Source organism: Ptychodera flava, chromosome 7 (assembly GCF_041260155.1).
Source record: "Ptychodera flava strain L36383 chromosome 7, AS_Pfla_20210202, whole genome shotgun sequence".
Taxonomy (NCBI): domain Eukaryota; kingdom Metazoa; phylum Hemichordata; class Enteropneusta; family Ptychoderidae; genus Ptychodera; species Ptychodera flava.
This window is the reverse complement of record NC_091934.1, coordinates 437,268-460,249: the sequence shown is the minus strand read 5'-3', so window position 1 is coordinate 460,249 and position 22,982 is coordinate 437,268. Positions and strand designations below refer to the sequence as shown.

General features: G+C 36.8%; 2 protein-coding genes across 4 annotated transcripts in view; both read right to left on the bottom strand.

Moving 5' to 3' along the window:
- LOC139137833 (6-phosphogluconate dehydrogenase, decarboxylating-like) overlaps positions 1 to 22,982 on the bottom strand; it is a 258,052-nt gene that overhangs the window by 51,830 nt on the left and 183,240 nt on the right. The window lies entirely within an intron of this gene.
- Positions 12,052 to 22,690, bottom strand: LOC139137835 (uncharacterized). Of its 2 annotated transcripts, XM_070706121.1 has the most exons (10): positions 22,462 to 22,690; positions 21,410 to 21,560; positions 20,627 to 21,060; positions 20,290 to 20,424; positions 18,017 to 18,103; positions 17,588 to 17,731; positions 17,056 to 17,283; positions 15,968 to 16,156; positions 14,290 to 14,469; positions 12,052 to 13,585 (listed from the first exon to the last, which is right to left on the bottom strand). In XM_070706121.1, exons 1-6 carry the CDS (start codon positions 22,558 to 22,560, stop codon positions 17,723 to 17,725), a joined length of 915 nt encoding a protein of 304 aa, XP_070562222.1. In that variant the 5' UTR covers positions 22,561 to 22,690; the 3' UTR covers positions 12,052 to 13,585; positions 14,290 to 14,469; positions 15,968 to 16,156; positions 17,056 to 17,283; positions 17,588 to 17,722. The 2 variants fall into 2 exon arrangements, with proteins under 2 accessions (XP_070562222.1, XP_070562220.1); XM_070706119.1 differs by lacking the exons at positions 17,588 to 17,731; positions 18,017 to 18,103; positions 20,290 to 20,424; ... (1 more) ...; positions 21,410 to 21,560; positions 22,462 to 22,690 and having other exon boundaries at positions 12,910 to 13,585; positions 15,968 to 16,158; positions 17,056 to 17,250.

Here is a 22,982-nt window from a genome sequence, read left to right as displayed (position 1 = left end):
TTTGTGTGGCAGAAGATTCCTTTTATTGGAATGTATACCATCGATGAGCAGACACATGAAGATGTTCCATGTGGAGATGAGTATGAAAATCATAACAGTGAAGATGAAACGTGTGGATTGGATGATGATGACAATTTGGACATTAATATTAATGATACAAGAACACACTGTATTCCTTTTAAAGTTATAGGTGTTTTAAAGAAAAAAGATTATCAGGATGTACTTGAGGAACTCTCAGAGATTGATGTTGATTTACTCAGAGATGTTAGGGTAAGACTAAAGCCTGAACCAGAAAATGAAATAGATAATAACGCCATTGCATTTCAGGTTTACTTCAGAAATAATTGGAGACCAATAGGCTATGTTGTAAAGGAAATCACCAAGTATGTCCATCCTGCCATCAACCATAATTTAATTATCTCAATTAAGTTGGAATGGGTTGATTATTTAACTTGTTGGAGGAATTCAGGGGTGGGTTATTTCACATCTGTGTTGATTGAAAAGAAGGGTGAGTGGCCACAAGAAGTCAGTGTTCTCCCTGAATAAGGTAACAGGGGCGTGGCGCCCTCTTGTAAATTCCGGGCGCCCCCTTGCCAGAAATGAAAAAGATTTATTTTTTTGAAAAATAAAACCATACAAGCGACCTAGCGGCCGATATAGCTCCGCTGTGTTTATGTAGAGAATAACTATTTTTGACACATGTTGATGAAGAAGGAGGAAATCTTTGATAGCTCAATGCAGTGGCCAGAAAAAAGTGGCTAAAATAAGCTGCAAAAATACACAATTGAAGATTTCATCATACTTTGAATATATCACATCGGATCATCCCTAGGAACATGTCAACCAAAGCTATCTGATGAGTAGTGTTTTGAGAATAAAATTTTCTGACCAAAAATGGCAACAATTGCCCCCCAAAATAAAAATTGCAGATTTCATCATAATTTCAAAAGATCAAATTTAGTTCATCTATAGAAACCTGTATACCAAATTTCAAAGCTGTTAGACCAGTACTTTTTGAGAAACACATATTTTGACCAAAAATAGGAAAAATTGCCCCAAAATTCAAAATTGCAGATTTCATCATTATTTCAATAAATATCATTTAGTTCATCTATGGAAACCTGTATACCAAATTTCAAAGCTATCAGATGAGCAGTTTTTGAAATACACATTTTTTGACCTAAAATTGCAAAAATTGCCCCCAAAATACAAAACAACAGATTTCAGGAGAAATTAAATATATATTACTTAGCTCATCTGTAGGAACCTGTATACCAAATTTCAAAGCTATCAGACCAGTACTTTTTGAGAAACATGTTTTTTGACCAAAAATGGCAAAAATTGCCCCAAAATTACAAAATTGCAGATTTCATCATAATTTCTACAAATATCATTAAGGTGATCTGTAGGAACCTGTATACTAAATTGCAAAGCTATCAGATGAATACTTTTGGAAATACACATTTTTTGACCAAAAATGGCAAAAATTGCCCCAAAAATATAAAATTGCAGATTTCATCATAATTTCAATACATATCATTTAGTTCATGTGTAGGAACCTTTATACCAAATTTCTAAGCTATCAGATGAGTAGTTTTGGAAATACACATTTTTTGACCAAAAATGGCAAAAATTGCCCCAAAAATACAAAATTACAGATTTCATCAGAAATTCAATATATATTACTTAGTGCATCTATAGAAATCTGTATACCAAATTTCAAAACTATCAGACCAGTACTTTTTGAGAAATACATTTTTTGACCAAAAATGGCAAAAATTGCCTTAAAAATGCAAATTTGCATATTTCTTCACAATTTGAACAAATCTGAAATAGATCATCCCTAGGGACATATGTACCAAATTTCAAAGCTATCTGACTGGTAGTTTTGAAGAAGAAGAAGATTTTTAAAGATTTTTTTACCAAAAATGACAAAAATTGCCTTAAAAATACAAATATGCAAATTTCACCACGATTTGAACAAATCTGACTGAAGTCACCCTAAGTAAACTGCATATTAAATTTCAAAGCAATCGGACAAGCGGTTTCAGAGTAGAAGATTTTTTTACCAAAAACACCAAAAAATGCCCCAAAAATACAAATATGCAAATTTCACCACGATTTGAACAAACTTAAGTGAGGTCACCCTAAGTGAACTGCATATAAAATTTCAAAGCAATTGGACTTGCGGTTTCAGAGGAGAAGGCAATTGTTGACGGACGACGACGACGGACGACGGACGACGACGGAAAATCAACCTATTTGATAAGCTCCGCGTCGCTGACAGCGGAGCTAAAAATGTACGGGGAAAAAAAGTTGACAGTGATTTACAAGCAAAATGCAAGCTTAAGCGTCGATCCTGCAGGCTGCAAACGTAATTAGGGGCCCAAGCCTACCGGCTGGGCCCCTATTGGTTTTATAGGAATTCAACTTTCTTCTTCTTCTACTTCTTCTTCTTCTTCCGCTCTTTTTTTGTCGACCTAGAACTCAAACACCGCTTACCACAAACTTCTGAAACTTGCAGGGCTAATAGGTACCTATGAGATCTCGTGCACCTGGGTATACAAATTTCGATTGGTCACGTGACCTGGCGGCCATATTGGATTTTCGAAAAATACTAATTTAATTTTAAAAATCTTCTTCTCCAGAACCAACCTACAGATTTAGCTGAAACTTTACTCATGTCATCCCTAGGAGGATCTCTTTCAAGTTTGCGAAAGGCGTTTCGATCAGTCACGTGATTTGGCCGCCATCTTGGATTTTACGAAAATCGCAATTTAATCATTAAAAATCTTCTTCTCCAGAACCAACTCACCGATGTAACTGAAATTTTACTCATGTCATCCTTAGAGTGATCTGTTTTAAGTTTGCGAAAGACATTTGGATCGGTCACGTGATTTGGCCGCCATCTTGGATTTTACGAAAATCGCAATTTCATCATTAAAAATCTTCTTCTCCAGAACCAACACACCGATTTAACTGAAATTTTACTCATGTCATCCTTGGAGTAATCTCTTTCAAGTTTGCTAAAGACATTTGGATCGGTCACGTGATTTGGCCGCCATCTTGGATTTTACGAAAATTGCAATTTAATCATAAAAATCTTCTTGTCCAGAACAAACACACCGATTTAACTGAAATTTTACTCATGTCATCCTTAGAGTGATCTCTTTTAAGTTTGCGAAAGACATTTGGATCGGTCACGTGATTTGGTCGCCATATTGGATTTTCGAAAAATACTAATTTAATCTTCAAAAATCTTCTTCTCCAGAACTAACACCAAAATCTTTTCGCAAACTTTATAGGCCATACTACTAGATATATAATATATTTATAATAAATTTAAAGGAAATTGAACTGGCAGTTTTTGAGAAGAAGATTTTTAAAGTATAATTTTTCTGATTTTTCAATGACCTTTGACCTCCCCTATACCTCTGCAGCTAAGCTATACAAATGGCTTATTCTGGCCTATGTAAGAGTCATATCTAATTCTGGGCAATCTAATAGAGCAAGAGGTCAGATTTTTGGTATATAGGGATAACTACGAAAAACAATTTTTTTAACAAAATGTCACATGACTTTGATGACCTTTGACCTCAAATATACCTATATGTCCATAACTCAGGAACCACAAGTGCTGCATCCTTCATATTTGGTATGCTCGGAGACCATATGGTGCAATATCCTGTACCTCATTAAATATGCACATATCTAATTTTGGGCAAGCCAATAGAGCTAGAGGTTTGATTTTTGGTATATGGGGATAAGTATGGGATACAATTTTTTTTTACAAAATGTCACATGACCTCAATGACCTTTGACCTCAAATATACATATATGTCCATAACTCAGGAACCACAAGTGCTACATCCTTCATATTTAGTATGATGGCAGACCTTATGGTGCCATATCCGGGTACCTCATTAAATATGCACATATCTAATTCTGGGCAAGCCAATAGAGCTAGAGGTCTGATTTTTGGTATATAGGCATAACTTAGCACTACAATTTTTTTGACAAAATGTCATGTGACCTCGATGACCTTTGACCTTAAATATACGTATATGTTAATAACTAAGTAACCACAAGTGCTACACCCTTCATGTTAGGTATGATGGGAGACCATATGGTGCCATATCTTGTAGCTCATTAAATATGCACATATCTAATTTTGGGCAAGCCAATAGAGCTAGAGGTCTGATTTTTGGTATATGGGGATGCGTATGGGATACAATTTTTTTGACAAAATGTCACGTGACCTCGATGACCTTTGACCTCAAATATACATATAGGTCCATAACTGAGTAACTACAAGTGCTACATCCTTCATATTTGGTATGATGGGAGACCATATGGTGCAATATCCGGTACCTCATTAAATATGCACATATCTAAATCATGGTTTGGCCGCCATCTTGGATTTTGTAGAAATCAAACTTTAATCTTCAAAATTGTTATTTTTCAAAACTAAACCACCGATTGAGCTGAAATTTTACTCATGTCATCCTTAGAGTGATCTCTTTCATGCTTGCAAAAGACATTTGGATCTGCCAAGCGTTTCTGCCGTCATATTGGATTTTGCGTAAAACTTACGTTTACTAGAAAACCAATAGTAACTGTGAAATTATGTTCAATTTCCTTCTTAACAAGATGCAAAAGATTTTACCAAGTTCAAATTTTGTACATATTATGATCAGTTGAAGAACTTCAAAACAATGTTAACCGCTTGGGCCCCGGCAACGCTGCTTGCAGCTTTAATTCTTCTTCTTCTTCTGCCGATTCTTTGTCGACCTAGATCTCTTAAACGGCTGAACGTAAACTTCTCAAATTTGCAGGGCTAATAGGTGTCAATTAGTACTCGTGCACCTGACCCTTGAAATTTTGATTGGTGACTTGACCTGGCGGCCATATTGGATTTTCCAAAAACCTAAAAACGGCTTCTCCAGAAGACCTAGGGGTCTAGTTGATTTGAAATTTTTTGTATAGCAAGCCTGACCTCACGTCTTTAGAATTTGCAAATAAAATCGCATGCGATCACGTGACCTTGGCCGCCATATTGGATTTTCATAAATACTCATTTAATCTTTAAAAATCTTCTTTTCCAGAACCAAAACACCGATTAAGCTGAAATTTTACTCATGTCATCCTTAATGTCATCTCTTTCGAGTTTGCAAAAACTATTTCGATCGGTCACGTGGTTTGGCCGCCATGTTGGATTATGTGAAATCACAATTTAATCTTTAAAAATCTTCTTCTCCAGTACCGGTTCACCTATTGACCTAAAATTTTACATATATAATCTTTAGTGTGATTTCTTTTAAGTTTGCGAAAGACGTTTGGATCGGTCACGTGGTTTGGCAGCCATATTGGATTTTGTGAAAAATCGTAATTTAATCTATAAAAATCTTCTTCTCCAGAACCAACACACTGATTAATCTGAAATTTTACTCATGTCATCCTTACAGTGATCTCTTTCAAGTTTGCAAAACAAAAATTCGATCGGTCACGTGGTTTGGCCGCCATATTGGATTTTGTGAAATCGCAATTTAATCTTTAAAAATCTTCTCTTCCAGAACAAATACACAGATTGAACTAAAATTTTTCACTCATAATCCCTAGTGGTAGTTCTTTTTAATTTCCAAAAGGCGTTTGGGTCAGTAAGTAGGTTTGTTTGCAGTATTGAATATAGCGAAAATCGCAGTTTAATCATTAAAAATCTTCTTCTCAAAAACAAACACACAGATTCAACTGAAATTTTACTCATATCTTTCATAGTGCGAGCACTTTCAAGTTTGCGAAAAGCATTTGCATCGGTTAAGTCGCCTCAATGTTCATAAGGCTGCAGTCTAAAACCTCGTCAGTCAGAAGATCGATTAGTGATGTATGATATATTGTACACTGGAAAGTCAAAGACGGCACAACAGACTGCAATGCCCGCTGTCAAATTCAGCTAGCAGTCACACGAACCCTAGCTACACGAACCCTAATCTCGGCGAACCCTAGCTACACGAACCCTAATCTCGGCGCCTTGTGTAAGGCAACTTTGGCGACCAGCTTTTGTACGCCAGGTGACGTTGTCAAGTATACTGCCACGGAAGTACTTAGAGGAGTGTGCCACTAGCTTTAAGGGGTGGCCGACTGGTGTGATTGACTGAATAAGAGCGGGACAAGGTCCGGCCAGGGCACAATTACTGGGGTCTACGCACAGCTGATATGTGAGTGTCAAGGATCATAAATGAAGCTATTCGGGTAATTTTATGTGTAGGTGTCTGAATGCACGCTCACTTGTTCATAATGAATAAAAAAGAAAGATACATGACATTGCAAGGTGCTGTGATTTGTTTATGTTTCTCTACCAGACATGCATGGAGTGGCCCTGGTGTGTTGCGTAACTGAGAGCATGAAGCTGATTAAAGATGTAAACAAGACCACATCAAGCCCAGTGTGTTAATGTCGTAAAAATCGCTGATACACATCGATTAAAACAACACCTTGTTTAATAAAGTTCTGCAGCTTGATCGTATTTCACTGTAATTGCTTTGTGCCATTGCACGCCCGGTCTGTGAAATCGCCGAAATTTACCCGATATTTATCAGCGATTTTGGGACTCTAATATCGATACTAGACGATAGTAGAATGACTAGCCCTGTGCTTCGGTACGCCAGATCTGTGAAATCGCCGATATTTACTCGATGTTTATCGGCAATTGGGGAACTCTAATATCGATACAAGACGATACTAGATTCTGTCAAATCGCGGGTAAATAACCGATATATATTGGAGATTACACCACCTTACAGTTCTGGTCAAGCCCGACTTCCAAGGACTGACTCTAACTTCGATACTGGACGAAACTAGATTCTGTCAAATCGCGGGTAAATATCCGATATCGGAGATTTCTCCACCTTACAGTTTTGGTCAAACCTGACTTAACAGGACTGACTCTAGTTTCGATACTAGACGATATAGAATCTGTCAAATCGCTGGTAAATATCCGGTATATATCGGAAATTTCACCAAATTACAGGTTTTGCCAAACCCGACTTCAAAGGACTGACTTTAGCTTCGATACTACACGATACTAGACGATACTAGATTTTGTCAAATCGCGGGTAAATATCCGAAATATATCGGACATTTCACCACCTTACTGCTCTGGTGAAACCCCATTTCAAAGGACTGACTCTAACTTCTTTACTAGGCGATACTACATTTTGTCAAATTGCGGGTAAATATCCGATATATATATCGAAGATTTCACCACCTTACAGGTTTTCACAAATCCGACTTCCAAGGACTGACTCTAACTTCGATACTAAGCGATACTAGATTCTGTCAAACGATCAACTCCATGACTCATTTAGCACTTTCCTTGTGTATTTTATCCACACACTCTACATTAGGCGCCATACAATAAATTCTTTGTTTGCTTTTCGCGTGCGGGTAGGATTTTCAATGGACGAAATCTCAAAAACAAACATAAATCGCCTGCTTAAAAATAAGGCGCGTTGTGCCCTTCCTTTGTTCGCAATGACGCAGGCAGTGTTTCCGCTGCCTGCTCGCAAAATCGCAAATGCGAGAAAAAAGTAGCGTTTGGCGAGAAGATTTCGGCAAAAATTAGCCAAACTTGCGAATCGAAAATTGCACTATGATGTCATCACTTTGTCTGTCCACGCGCTGTCCTGCATTCAACTTGAGACGTAATGCTTTATCTCTGTTCATCCCCGTCAGAAGATCGTATTTGTAACACATACAGTAATGAATAACATTGTCACGAAATAGCTCACAAACCAAAAGTACCCCATATGTTTACCATGACTATTTGACTAAAATGTTACTAAGTTTTGGGTTGGACAACTTCGCACAATGAGCCTAGAGATTACTCCGTGCACTGTGTAGTACAGTGTCGTCGTCAACACTGAAGGATTGTACTGATGGTGAAACTAAGCAAAAACGGTAAACTTTCGTTTTTGACTTAGGCAGCTCCATCAATATGGGGAGAAACCACCCCTAACACAGGTTCTAAGCGCAAGTAGAGCTATGTAAATATAATATTTCTTTCCATTTGAAATGGAAAGAAAGATTATGATCAGAGTAGGAAAGTCGACTGGAATTTGCATGGTCAAAAGCTTTAAATACGGCTTTTTTTCAACGTAGAGCGAGTAAGGCACTCCCGAACGGTGAAAATGTTGGTGGTGTATTGCTGCCAACAAGAAAATATCTTTACTGACGTTAGGAACTTTACTTGTATGAATTGGCCTCCTTAAAGATGAATTCGCAAGAATTTTCAGTGTATTGTGACGTGATATCGTAAACAGATTTTCAGAGAAGGCGCTCGCTCGTCCGCCGAGTACAGTCGACGTACTTCCGCATTCAATTATGCCAATGCGCAAGTCTTGTCGCGATATTTGAGCATTTAACTTGACTGTCAGTGAAACAAAAAGATGTTTCTCCATATCAAATCATTATGTGTTTTATATTTTAGGGTTCTCTTTACGTAATAGACATGAACATTTGGATTTCTGATCCGTGATTTCTGCGATCCTGGATCATAACTGACGTTTATGGTGATGACCCCTGACCCAAGTGTCATCGATACGCTGTGCGCTGCTCGAGCATCGCTTGCTAAATTCATCGAGCTACCAAAGCTCGCTAAATTAAAGCGTAAAGCAAATGTATCGAAAGTCTAAAATGCACACATTTCTCAAGTCTGAGACTATTTTACTTTTGAACTGCTATGAGAACGGATATCTAATTCGTTTGAAAAACTGGTATGCTGAAGCAGGTTTCGTGCCGTTGTCTATAGCGATATGTACAGTACAGCATTGATAGCTATTACATGTTTGTAACTTTTAAATATAGCTGCATCGCATACGCCTAACTTTTGACAAGTATAACTAGCCTTTAAAGTTACAGCTAAGGGAGCATTTCACTCAACAGAAACAGTGCTCAGAACTAGTATTATTTGACTCTTAAATAGGAGGATTCGTACTCAAGGCTGTTACGATTTGTTCAGCTACCCACTCTTCTTATTGCAAAAATTGTAATCTTATAAAAGAGACTGTATTTTCAACTTTTACCACGATGTTTAGCATTTATTTCCTAAATGACGACTCCATACTTTGTTATTGCCAGTAACGTTAGCAGTTTATTATTTGGAATCTTCAGGTTTTGAAGAACACCTTTTTGTTCTACCCAACATTTTCAAATTCATAGTATACAGGTCATCAACACAACTAGTATGCCAAGAAAAATAAAACGTTTCTTTGTTATCCTACACATATTTCAAAAATTATGTGGTGACGCAGGTTTCTTTATTTATTCTTCAATCAACAACGCAGGAAAAAATGACAACAACATACGAATGCACGCAGAGATAAATGAACAGCAGTGTTGCTTTCTTATTTTTGTACAGCAACAGTTCAGCGGTTTGACTTTAAGTGCAACATTTGCAAATTTTTCACAGAGTAATATAACAGTGAAATACGTGTACAGTTCTGAATGGAATGTTAGTGTCAATTATTTAGTTTATGGTTCTGTTTTATACATGCACTATCGTGATGTATTTTTTGCAGTTTTTTTCATTTATTTCCTCATTAGCAGAAAATAGGTGGACACAGCAGATCTGAATTGACACGTGCGAGGATGAGAAAAAAACTTTTATTTTTCTTGTCATCACAACAGTCTGTATGGCTTACAAGTGACCACATAATCAGTGGAAATTTATTGTAATGCTATTTACCATTTGTCTATGACAAACACACTTTTCAAAGTGATGTAAATGGGAAATCGGGAAAACGATCTTTGACACGAAATTTTCATGTATAACAACTAGTTTAAGGATTAATCAACACATAGGACACATGGTAAATTTCCAGAATGAGCTATGATGGTATACATCAATTGTACTTAAAATGCTTGTTCGCCTCTCTCTGTCAAGCATACTTTTCAACATCATTTTAAATGAGAATTGAGATGCGTGAGCTTTTAAATGTATTTTCAAATGTGTTAACAACTAGTCTAAAAATTTCTCTACACACAAGACACATGGAAGCTCAAAATGTGCACATAGTATCATCAGTGCAAGTACTTTCAACCATGGCAACCGCTTGGGCCCCGCCAACGCTGCTTGCAGCTTTAATTCTCATTGATCTTGCAAATCTCGCGAGTTTGTGATGTCATTCGAGATCATAAGCCCATGTGCAACTCATTCATTGATGGCAGCCATATTTGCATGGCACAGGCCGTAATGTTAGCCACGGTCAGTCCCTCCATAGCACAGTAAGTGAGGCTACCCACAATTCTCCATGATCTGTACACACGGAGATCACTCACTGAACTGAAGCAAATTTCTTCTGTACACAGAACAACTCGGTCCATATTTCAAAATTCTGGCAACATTGTTCTGATAATCATAATTTTTTGATTACTCACTGTGAATAATGAGAAGATCAACCCTTTTTTCGCGGAGGAGAGAGTAATTTTGTGATTTTGTCGACATAGATTTTTGACAGCCATACACAATATTTTCTAGGAAACTAAGGAAATAAGTTGCATCTGTGTTGGCAAAAGAAAGGATATTGATTTTTTTAATGTTCGTAACAAAGGAAATTTGCATGTCTGACAGGTGGTATGATGAGACCATCTTAGTTGCTGATATCTTTACCTTGACAAGTGTACAATTTTTAGCACCTCCAAACATCGACTTCTCATTCAATTTACTCTTGAATTTTAAACATAATCAATAATTTTGGAACATAGTTTTAACAAATAATCCTGAACTTAAATTGTAACTTAAAAATTGTTAAGAAACTGATAAAATTGAAAAAGCCTTTAGCAAAAATGTCTGAGTGAACAAATCAAGGGGAATTGTGGGTAGGCTCACTTACTGTGCATAGGGGCCGTGCATTAGGTAACCGACTTAGCTGTATAAACATGCCTAGGAACTTGAGGGTAACCAAGGACAGCAGAGTACTCTGAAGTTTTTATAGGAGGTTAGAATTTCGCTTGTGTATTCCTCCCCAAAGCAAAATGACCTATTGTTAGACTCGGTCGGACGTGTACGTGTATCAGGCTGAGAACACATATAAGCGTAAGTGTTATGGTGATAATTTTGACATCGATGAATAAATGTATTTCTGTCGCTATGTTTTCGTTTTCAAAAAATATAATCTTCATTGTAATCAGTGAACTGGAATTAAAGTTATGGAACACTGTCTCAGATTTCTTTTCCTTTGAGCTTTTTTATATGAAAAAAATCTGAAAAAATACTCCCCAAGTGCCACCAAATAACACTATTTTAATCTCTGTTTTTCAAGAGCTCCAATGGCAGGAGGGGGGACACCCCCCTCCTGACCTCCCCCTGTGACCGCGTTAGCGGTCACGTGTGGTGCTTTACACCACGTCTTCGCCCTCTTTTAACAAAATCCTGGGGAGAACACTGGAACTTATAAGAGTTTGCAATACTAGGTAGGAATTCAAGGGATAGGGGAAATCTGAAAACCTCTGGTATGGTCTTGGTATCCTGGTTTGGCCAGTTCTGCCTGTGAAAGACATGTAAGATATTTGCAGATATTTTGGCCAGGGTCACAGAAAAAGTAACAAGAAAAACACAATATTCTTAATCCAAGGGATAGGGGAAATCTGCAAACCTCTGGTATGGTCTTGGTATCCTGGTTCAGCCAGTTCTGCCTGTGAAAGACATGTAAGATATTTGCAGATATTTTGGCCAGGGTCACAGAAAAAGTAACAAGAGAGAACAATATGATATTCTAATAACAGGGATAGGAGAAATATTTAAATATTTAAATGAATGGATGAGTGCAATTAATAATGAATTTTAAAAGCGGAACAGATACTGCATTAATCTTATTCCAATATACATGAGCATTGATTTCATTAAAATGTGTTTGGTTTTAACTTGATAAATAAATAAATAAATAAATACAATGAGTAATTTTCATTCAAATAGTTTCTTGTCTGTTGTACAATTACAGTTTGACTGCCGAATGCACAATACACAGGAAGGAAACTGTCAAAAACTCAAAGCTGTAAAGTTATCTTTATTAATTTATTTCACCATTTATCTGTATATTTAATATTGCTGTCTACTCTTCTGTGGAATGTCTAACTTACAATACATGTAATAGCAATCACTTTATTGTGTCATTTACATATTTTGTATATCTTGGCCAGAGGCCATAAATACTGAAATAAATATTAATATTACTATTACAATGCACAAAGTTGAGTTATGTGGTTACCATTGTTCCACTTATACATATATCCCCTAGATTATTATGGAGTATAATAAAGGATTTTAGAGATTGTTTATTCTTTAGATTGATTGTCAAGTTAACATATTACTGTTTCAAATCAATCAGACCTGTGGTTCCAGACTTGAAGATTTTTTGACCAAAAATGGAAAAAAATTACCCAAAAATACAATTGCCCCGAAATACAATTATGCAAATTTCAATACAATTTGAACAAACTTGACTGAGGTCACTCCAATGAACCTCAATATCAAGTTTCAAAGCAAACCGACTTGTGGTTTCAGAGAAGAAGACCATTGTTGACAGATGACGGACGGACGATGGACAATCACCCTAGCAGATAAGCTCCACATCGTTGACAGTGGAGCTAAAAATGTTCATGTTTTGCTGAGAATTTTTAATTATTTACAATTGCATTTGAAACAGGCATAGAACATTTTGGTTATGTCTTGGAATATTTCTAATATTTAAAATATGGCTTTTATCTTTATGGGTGACACTGTCTACAGTAAGTCTAGGGTAACACAGAACAACGAACTTCACACAATACAGCTAGATTCATGGCTGTAAAGGTTATGTGATCCAGGAAAGTAGTTTGATCCTGACAGTACCAAAATATTTTTTACTACATGATAAGACTGCTATTAGAAAGTGCTTGATTTCCTAGAAGATTAAAAAATACAATAATTACAGCTTTATATGAATAGGAATACACATCAATGTATCATGTTACAGTGAAAATATTCCATATCCAAGTATTTTATTGAGAACATTCCTTTACTGATCCATCAGACTTTCAGTAGACACCATATTTATGATGTTATATTTGACAAGGGGGCTTAGGCACTGTGTGAGTATTATTGTGAAAGTGTGTACGTATTGTTTGTGCACCATGGACCGGGAAATTAGCTCTTCCTGGAATGACTGCAGCAAGAACGTCTCTTCTTGGCACTCTATGTTGTTGCAATAAGCGTGATGGTTTATTGTTAGATTTTGGTAGATCAAATGATGGCAGAGGATCCATAGAATAACGTTCATTGTCAGATGTGTAATAGTAGAAGGGTATATTTGAATCCAATCGTCGAGAATGTACTTCACACAGATGTGGAAAATATTGCTTCCAGTCTTTGAGTGTGAAACAGTCACCAAGGTGCTGATGAGCAGTAGGGAAAAAACACTCAACGTCATCTGTTGTTGATGCCCTTGGATGTTCTGGTGATAAACTATTGTGTCGTCGTCTCTCTTGATCACATATGTTAGCAAATATGCCAACAAGAATTTCCCGTGTAAATCCACAAGCAGACCACTTCCTGAAAAGAGAACACAAGTACAATGTGAACAGAATTAAAATGGGCACCAATGGCTCTGGAACACAACTGACTTATCATGTGATCACTGTGGTCAAGAGTGAGTCAATGAGGAGTAAATATAGCTGAAAGACATTTTATAATGTGAAAGTAAAGTCATTTTCCTCCTTGAGAATTTGAACATGATAATAGCTGCAATTGGATGAGATAATTAAGGCAGATGACAGAAAGGCTGATGGAGTTTAGTTTTTTTTTGTTGAGAATAATATTGGTGAATTAAAATTTGTGGCATGTTGAAATTGTCTGGTGTCTGCCTTGCGTGAAATTACTAACATTTTGTGATGACACATGACAGCGGATGATTGTCAACTGGTATCATGCAGAAGAATATCAACAAAAAAAAAGTTCAGAATTAAAAATTGTAAATTAATAGATATCAAAACATGATTTAATGTGCATGAACGGATGAAAACTTGGCTTGTGCATGTGAGAAGTATATTACCGTATTCACTAATATTTTTGTTCATTCAGCTGTGGAAAATACTTGTGGGGTAATGACCGTGTCACTACTCGTCTTCAACTCATGGTGACACAGCCATTTCATCACAAGTATTTTCCACAGTTGAATGAACAAAAAAAAATGAGCAAATAAAAAAATAATTATATTGTTTACATCCAATGCATTGTGACTTTAGTAACATGCTTACATGTTCACATCAATGGAAGATAAATCTAAGCATTTTCGGTGCCATGGTAACAGCTCATCCAGAATATACCTGTACATGTTCATATTAGCTTCTTGCCTCTCATCTTGTGTCATACCCCTGTCATCACTAGCCCTGTGCCACTTTGCAATAGTGTAAACATGTTCGTATTCTGTTCGGTACCTGTAAAAGGAAGATAAATAAAATATGGAATGTAAAATTCAATTTAATGAAATGTTGAATAATTCCTGATCACAAACAAAAAATACCGCAATTATACGGTGTTGCTCAAATTTGATCAGAATTGGTACATACCAGTATGGGTACCAAAGATCAACAATAAATGTTGTTTCTATCTGTTCAGTGCAGGAAAATTCTACGTTGATGTTATGACAATGATTTCTGCACAGTACAACCAGAAAAACAACAAGAAATATTTAAACCAGAAAAACAAGAATGACAAAAGTAATTAAGGTCTGAAACTTTAGGTACTGGAGGTCAACTTTAGCAACATGCATAGCAGAAAGGCAGCTAGCCCTCCTTAGTTTGACCATAGACGGTCTTCCTCCCCTCTACTGACGGTCTTCCTCCCCTCTACTGTCTATGGTTTGAGCAGGTCTGTTAATATGTAACAGTTCATAAACAATGACAGGAAATGACTCAAGTCAGTGGAGTAAGATTGTTTCAAGCCTGTTTCAGAATTTCGCTTTTTCTTACCTCATTTGCACATTTTTGACAATGATGTGTTCATTTGAACAAATTCACATCTCAACCCCTACATCTACCTGTACACCAAATACTGAGATGGTAGCTTTGGCGGTATGGGAGCCTTTGTGTGTGACGGACATACATCCGCACATACCCATAAATATACAGACATACAGACGCCACTTAGACTCATCATATATTAGCTCTTTTTGGTATTTATATATAAAACCAAATATGAGCTAAAAATACTGTATAATCCTGACAGTTTAACTTACATTGAGAATTACAGTGATTTGTAATGAGTTGCATCTGTTGATAGTGACATATTATGATTATCTAGGTCCTTGAGTTAGTAATTGTCAATGCATACACAAGCAACTGGTAGGTACATGTTGCTGTTACGGGACTGCAGCACTTGAAACAATAGTGAATCAGAATTACACCATTTCTCTCTCAAAGTGGTTAATGTTGGTAAAATAAAAAAATATATATAGTATCACTATACTGCAGAGTTACTATGGCAGCAATCAGAACCCACACTTCATAAATACTACTTATAGTGTGAGTGTGATGCTATATTATGTCATTAGGTCAACAGAATTGAAGATATAGATCAGTGACCAATAAAAATATCATTAGGCCAAGGGTATTACAGCTGAAAACTCTACACCCATTGCGAAACGTGCCAATACTATCGGTAGCGGTAGTCCTCAGAGTCAAATGGCGGTGATAAAAGTCTCATTCGAAGCCCGCAGGCACATAAACCCAAGAAACTAAAGGGCCCCATCACCAACAATCTCAAAATAACTGCAATGCGGCAGTATAGTTTGTGCCACATTTCCGTTAAAAAAAATCCAATCGGCTACACCTGAAGCGGTGATTCAGAGGACTAATTTATTTATTCAGCCTGGCCTTATCTGTATTTTTTTTGATGTGTAAAAATTGACTGCAGGTCTAACAAAACATAACATACCCGTGACTCAATAACCAGTTTGCAACTTGTAAGTTAAGAAGCTTCTCACAATCTCCAACACACTGCTTGTTTGAACCTGTCAATGCGTCATCAGTAATACCTGTTGATGGATCATCTGCAGCTTCTTCTAAACGCTTCATCTTAAAACCACGCTTCTTTGGCCCACCTTGCCTGGTGGAGTCTGCAATTCTCTGTAAAATAAAAAATAAAATAACAAGCTTATCAATTGTGGCAATTAACAAAACAAAATTAAATATTAAAATATTTTCATGTCTTATCACTTTAATTTGACTGGCCATGAAAAATAATGAAAGTACATGTAGTCTTGTGATGATACATTTTATGCATGTACCACTTCACATGAAATCAACTAAGCATTCTCAATATGACATTTTTTAACATTGTACTATAAAAAAACTCACCCTGGTCAAGAAATTTTAAACAAAGTACATGCACCTGGAGACCATACACTTCTCTATACCCTACCTTCAAAATATGGTTGTGATCTTCCCTCTCTCCAAACTTTGCCTTTGTAATAGGATGTACCTCAGCTACATAGAAATTTTCCCTGAAGTTAATGCCATCCTCAGTATAATCACTAACTAACTTTGCAAATTTGTACTGAGCTAAGAGTGATCTCAACTTTTCGGCTAGATTCTCACTATGACCTAAATATAAAACAAAACATACACTACTCTCATTTTGTGACAAGTACATTTAATCTTATTTTTATCTGTATATACAAAATTAAGTGTTATGAAATCATGTAAAATGGAGTGATCAGATGATGCTTTGATAATTTTCAAATAAAACAATACTGAAATATTACAGTTACTTGGCCCAAAATTTATTGATGAATATACAGCACAAGTTCAAATCTAATTACCTTTATTAATTATCATATGTATAATACACTGTGTGACACTGTATAATACACTGTGTGACACTTTCAGAATGCAGCAAATGCTGATTTAAGAAACCAAAATGAAGTTGATTCATTGCAAACACATAAAATTCTGATAAAAAATTGGCCTCTGCTGTCATCTAAAATGTAATGATTCCTACCCTTGGTAGTATATGTGACATACCTGGTCTCCAGGTTTCTTGCATGTAGGTCTGTGTTTTCCACATGGGATGAAAATCTGGGTCATTATGATCTCTGTCTCTCTATACTTGAGGTACTTGGCTAACCCGTAAAAGCGAAGCTATCTGATGAATGTCCATCCCTTGTTCCTGACATAAAACAATCTGTTGAATGGCACTTTTGGGCAGATATGGGTTGTTTGCTTTGGAACGGAGACTTCCATCAGGACAGACTATTGAACAAGATGAACAGATGATCTTTAAATCCACATTTTAAGTGATTTGTTAGGATTAATGAATATTATTTAGAAACAAAACAAACAATATGTTATTATACTACCAAATATATTTATAAGAGATGAATATAAAAATGTTATGGCCAGTTATTGTGCTTGTTTCAATTGCAAACAGGACAATAATGAGTCAGGCTATGTTCAATGACTGTGTTAATGCCAATTTATGGGATTATATACTCTGCAGTATTTTGTTAATGGTAATAACACCAGAAGGTCAATATTGAACTGTTATTATTTTTACCTTCAACTGTTAGCATTTTAACCATTTCCTCAACAGGCTTTCTTTGAAACTCTGCTTTGGCCTCCTTTTGCAAGGCCCAAATTGAGATTGGGCGACTCCTTCCAGTTGTTCTTAATGAATTGAACTCTCCATCTGTCACCAAACCTACAGTGTCAGGAAAAATGTCATATAAAGAGGAAAAAATTACGGATGGAAAATGGTTCCATTGGATCTTTGGAATAAACTGAAAGATAAACCTGTGTGTGAGTAACGCATCCCAACATCCAACCCTAACCATGACTCAAAGTGTAGTGCGTAATGTCTGCTCCAACAAAATTTTATGGAATCAACTGTAATGTATGACTGAGTTAATTGTCAGCATACTACCAACACTGTTCTGTTACAAATGAAAACGGATGGACAGTGCTACATGTATGTAGAATTGAATACCTGAATGTATGGTCCACTTATACATCCACTGCCTTTCATGTCCCTGTTGAGGGTTGACCTACTGACTGTTGGAATGTTCACTTTTGCCTAAAACAAAAATAAATGGGTATAAATAAAATGAAGTTATATGTTTGAAAAAAAAACGTAAAAATAGTCAAAATTGAAAAACTCAATGATGACTGGTCAAATTCCTTAAAAAATTGGCACATAAAGTACCTTATAGGCAGACCTCGTATGATTTTTTTGCAACTAGGGTCAATATCTGGAATTCGCTACATTTCATGAATATTTTTTGTAATTTTTCTCATTTATGGTTAAACAAGTCATTGACAATGACATAGTCCCCACTTGTAATAGGAGTATTAGTCTTGATGGGGCAGGGAAATGAGGTCATTAAGAAGTATCACTAAAGTGTATATGTTCAGATCTATGGACACATAGGTCTATGTCATTGTTCCCAATTTGAAACAAGAGGCATGTCTAAGTTATGGTTCTAAATCGGGAAAAAAGATCAAACCTCTAGCTGTATCGGCCAGCCAAGAAATACATATGTGCATAATAAATGAGGTACAAGATGTGACATCTTAAGGTCTATTATCCTATCAAAATTGAAGCGTAAAGAACTTGTGGTTAATGAGTTATGCATATATTTGCATATTCAAGGTCAAAGGTCATCAAGGTCACATGACATTTTGAAAAAAACTTTGTATTGCAAATTAATCCATATATGCCAAAATTCAGACCTCTAGCTCTATTGGCTTGCCCACAAATATATATGGGCATAATTAACGAGGTAAAGCATGTGTTGTCATAAGGTCTCCCATCCTACTAAATATAAAGGACATAGCACTTGTGGTTAGCTATTTATTGACATAATCGTGTATGTTAGGTAAAAGGTTATCGAGGTCACATGACATTTTGTCAAAAAATTTCTATCCTATAGTCTATCCCTATATACTAAAAATCATACATTTACCTCTATTGGCTTGCTCAAAATTAGATATGCACATAATTAATGAGGTACAATATGTGGTGTCATAAGGTGTCCCATCATACCAAATATGAAGGGTGTAGCACTTGTGGTTACTGAGTTATGGACAAATATGTATATTTGGGGTCAAAGGTCACCGAGGTCACATGACATTTTGTCAAAAAAATTGTATTGCTAAGTTATCCCTACATACCAAAAATCAGACCTCTAGCTCTATTGGCTCGCTCAAAATTAGATATGCACATAATTAATGAGGATCAATATGTGGCGTCATAAGGTGTCCCATCATACCATATATGAAGGGTGTAGCACTTGTGGTTACTGAGTTATGGACAAATATGTATATTTGAGGTCAAAGGTCCCCAAGGTCACGTGACATTTTGTCAAAATATCCGAGATATCTGCGTGAACGGATGGACTCACATGGATGGACTCACGGACTGACATGACCCAATCTATGAGGCCCCCTGGACTTTATCTGTGGGGACTAAAAACTGTGTCACTGCATCCTTTTTGCAATATGAATACGATGAGAAACTAAATTTTTATTTTTCTTGGCCTTATACATGGGAGTCTATGTACTGCCTTATACATGGGAGTCTATGGACTGCCTTATACATGGGAGTCTATGGACTGCCTTATACATGGGAGTCTATGGACTGCCTTATACATGGGAGTCTATGGACTGCCTTATACATGGGAGTCTATGGTCTGCCTTATACATGGGAGTCTATGGTCTGCCTTATACATGGGAGTCTATGGAGGTGAAAACTAAAAAGTCCTCTACCATGGCCAAATTTGATCGCATTGTGAAACAAATCGACGTGCATCTGTATGAGGTATGGTACTATCCTTGTACCAAGTTTGAACGAAATCGCTCCAGGCGTCTCTGAGATATCTGCGTGAACGGACGGACGCACGGACGGACACACGGACGCACGGACATGACCAAACCTATAAGTCCCCCCGGACGGTGTCCGTGGAGACTAAAAAGCTTCTTCTGTGAAACTAGGGTTGACCACAGTCACATCTGTTCAAATTGTGGTTAAAATTACCTATTTTGGGGAGGGGGGGGGGGGGGGGGGGGGGTTTGGCCACTTGAAATTTTTTTATTATAGAAACAGACAAAAATTTTCTTAAATTAAGTGGGAAAATGAAAACCAACACAAACAATGGCTGAATTAGTCTATTTAGGTTGTTTAATAAGCACATATTATCAACCAAATCAAGTTAGCAGTTCATGTTTCTGTAATTTAACAATATCTTGAGTATTTCACTTTACCTTCATTTGATCACGTGTGCCAGGTGTGCAATCTCCAGCTTTAAACATTGGCCCAGTAAACAAGTTCAAGCCCTTTCCTCCAATCTCATCATAAATTGTTTGGGTGAACTTCCTGAGATCCGGGGGACAGGTGATCTGTAAATTGATAGGTGTATTCACAATCTGAACATATTTTAATGAAGTTATTGTGATGTATAAATTGCACTTTTTGTCAGAACAATGTTCATCCTGAACAATAAAACATGATATTGGGGATTTTTACCACAATTTGAAACAACTGATTGGTGATGAATTGTAATAAAATAACAAAAATCCAAATTATTTTGTTGGCAAATACCTGATTTGTATGTGATGCATTGAAGAACTGCAGAGAGTACTCCAAAACCCCATATGGCATCCTGTCAGTTGGGATTCGTGAATCACCCCCACCAGTCCTCATTGTACCAAAACCTTTAGCAGCTAGGTAAATCAGGTTTGGTTTATGTTTATCTTGTAGATGTGCCATAGCCGGCAATGCCAGTTGAAGAAAATCAGTGGGACAGTCTAGCTCTACATCTTCCACAATTTGTTTGAATGCCACATCCATTACTGTCATCAAGCATACTGGTTCTAATGTTTGAAGGGATGTTATGATATCTGATAGTGTTGATGACATGTTTTCATCATGATCCACATCATCCTGTAAGACATCTATGCCATAGTGATCTTCTGCAACATGAAGTTTCTGAAACTTCTCTCTCAAATGAACTGCTTTCCGCTGACAGGATTTCCCTACAAGAAAATGGGGAGTTACAGTATCATTAAAGGGACCAGTTTGAGGAAAATCATGGCAAAGTTTGAATTTTCCTGAAACAAAAACTACTTGTAATATAAAAAGTTTCATTTTTGAAAAAGAAGGAACCTTATCAAAGTGTAACAGCTTTGAAAGCAATTCCAAGTTACATAAGTACCCTAATGGCCAAAAGTTGATATCTTACCCCATGCAGGTATATAATATAATTCATAATTCCAGGGAATTTACATGTTCATCTTTTCAAAGTGAAAGCAATTATATTTCACTTAAACATCCACCACTTCATTTCAAGAATATGCTTTAAAGGAAATTAAGTATAATACTTACACCCTCTCTCAGGTTTATCAAGTCCACTGTTCTCCGCAATGTATTTTGACATGTTCCTCCAAAAATCTGCAGAAAATCCCCCAGCCCAATCATCCTCAGTATGATTTGTCATATACTCTACCAGAAGTTTTTCTTCCGTTCGAGTCCATGTCTATTTAAATAAATTACAAGAAATATCACATACATGTATAAATGTCACACACATGTAACGCCTATCAGGTAGCCTATGTTTGGTCATGGCAGTAGATCATCGTTTGACTTTGACAATTAAAGCTTACAATGTACTGCCCTGAAATTTTGCCAAGATTATGCTGATTAACAATTATACTGTGAGTAATTACCAACCGTCTTTAATACTAGCAACAGTCGTGTGACACAGGGTACACATACTGGTTAACATGCACTGATAGCAGCTAAAGGGGAAGGTTACCCAGCGATTATGTGTTCAGCAATAAGAAATCCATGAAAAACTGGTGCGAAATCTATCTTTGTTACTAATTTCCACTTACTGATAGCACGATGGCATCCATTCTTAAACCTTTAATTATAGGTAGAAGTGACGTACAACTAGCATATACTGCACTGACACTTGTGGAGGCTTCCTCGGCTGTAGACTATGGTGGAACCCAGTGCAGTCCTAGGCTGTTACGTCACTTCAACCTATAACATATGGTTTTCAAATGTGTGCCATAGACTATTGGTAAGTGAAAGTTAATAACAAACTATCGCACTATTTTTTCATGGAGTTTTTTTTTATTGCTGAGCACACAATCGCTGAGTGACCTTCTCCTTATAATATTAATGACAAGCGGCTCTTGACCGGCTACAGGCTACAGCTGTAGGCCACAACCGCGAGCTTGACACAAGTCTACAAGTGGGCGTGTATTTCACGGGGTATTCAACCAAGTATTTGAGCATATATTTTCTGATATAACGCTATGTCGTTGGCCCAGCGTCAGACAATAACGATCATGCATCATGATGGGGTACGTCGTCAAGCTGAATGGGCAATGTGGCGAAATTAAAAGGTCTATTCTCCATGTCTCACTCACCTTGCCACGACCGGTGATTCCAAACACTTTCTTTGACTTTTCCCTCTGTCCGAGACTCTTTCCATCAGGAGAGCTCCGTAAATCTTTACTCTTACTCATTTTTGCTCATGTTGTGCTTATGGCCAGCGTCCCTGAGCGCGTGACCACAGAGACGTAATGTTGACAATGTTGACATCTTACGTCATAGTCACCTGATTTTTGACCTGGGCTCACGAGACGTAGTACGTTACGTTGCCGATATTGCATATTAATTAGCTAACTTTGAACATCAGGGGCGACTAAATAAGGGTGGAGCAATTTGGAGCAATCATTCTAGACGGAAATCTGACAAATTGTATACAACATATCTCAGTATTGAGACTTGCGGTTATAAAATAAAGCAGAAAACCGCATATTATCAACATCTCTTCACAGTCATACAACGTAATCGGCCAATACGAAAAAGAGGGTTAGCATGCAAACAACTCTACAATTTCATTATAGGTGTGTCTCCAACTACTTGCAATTGAAAGTTGCTGTGA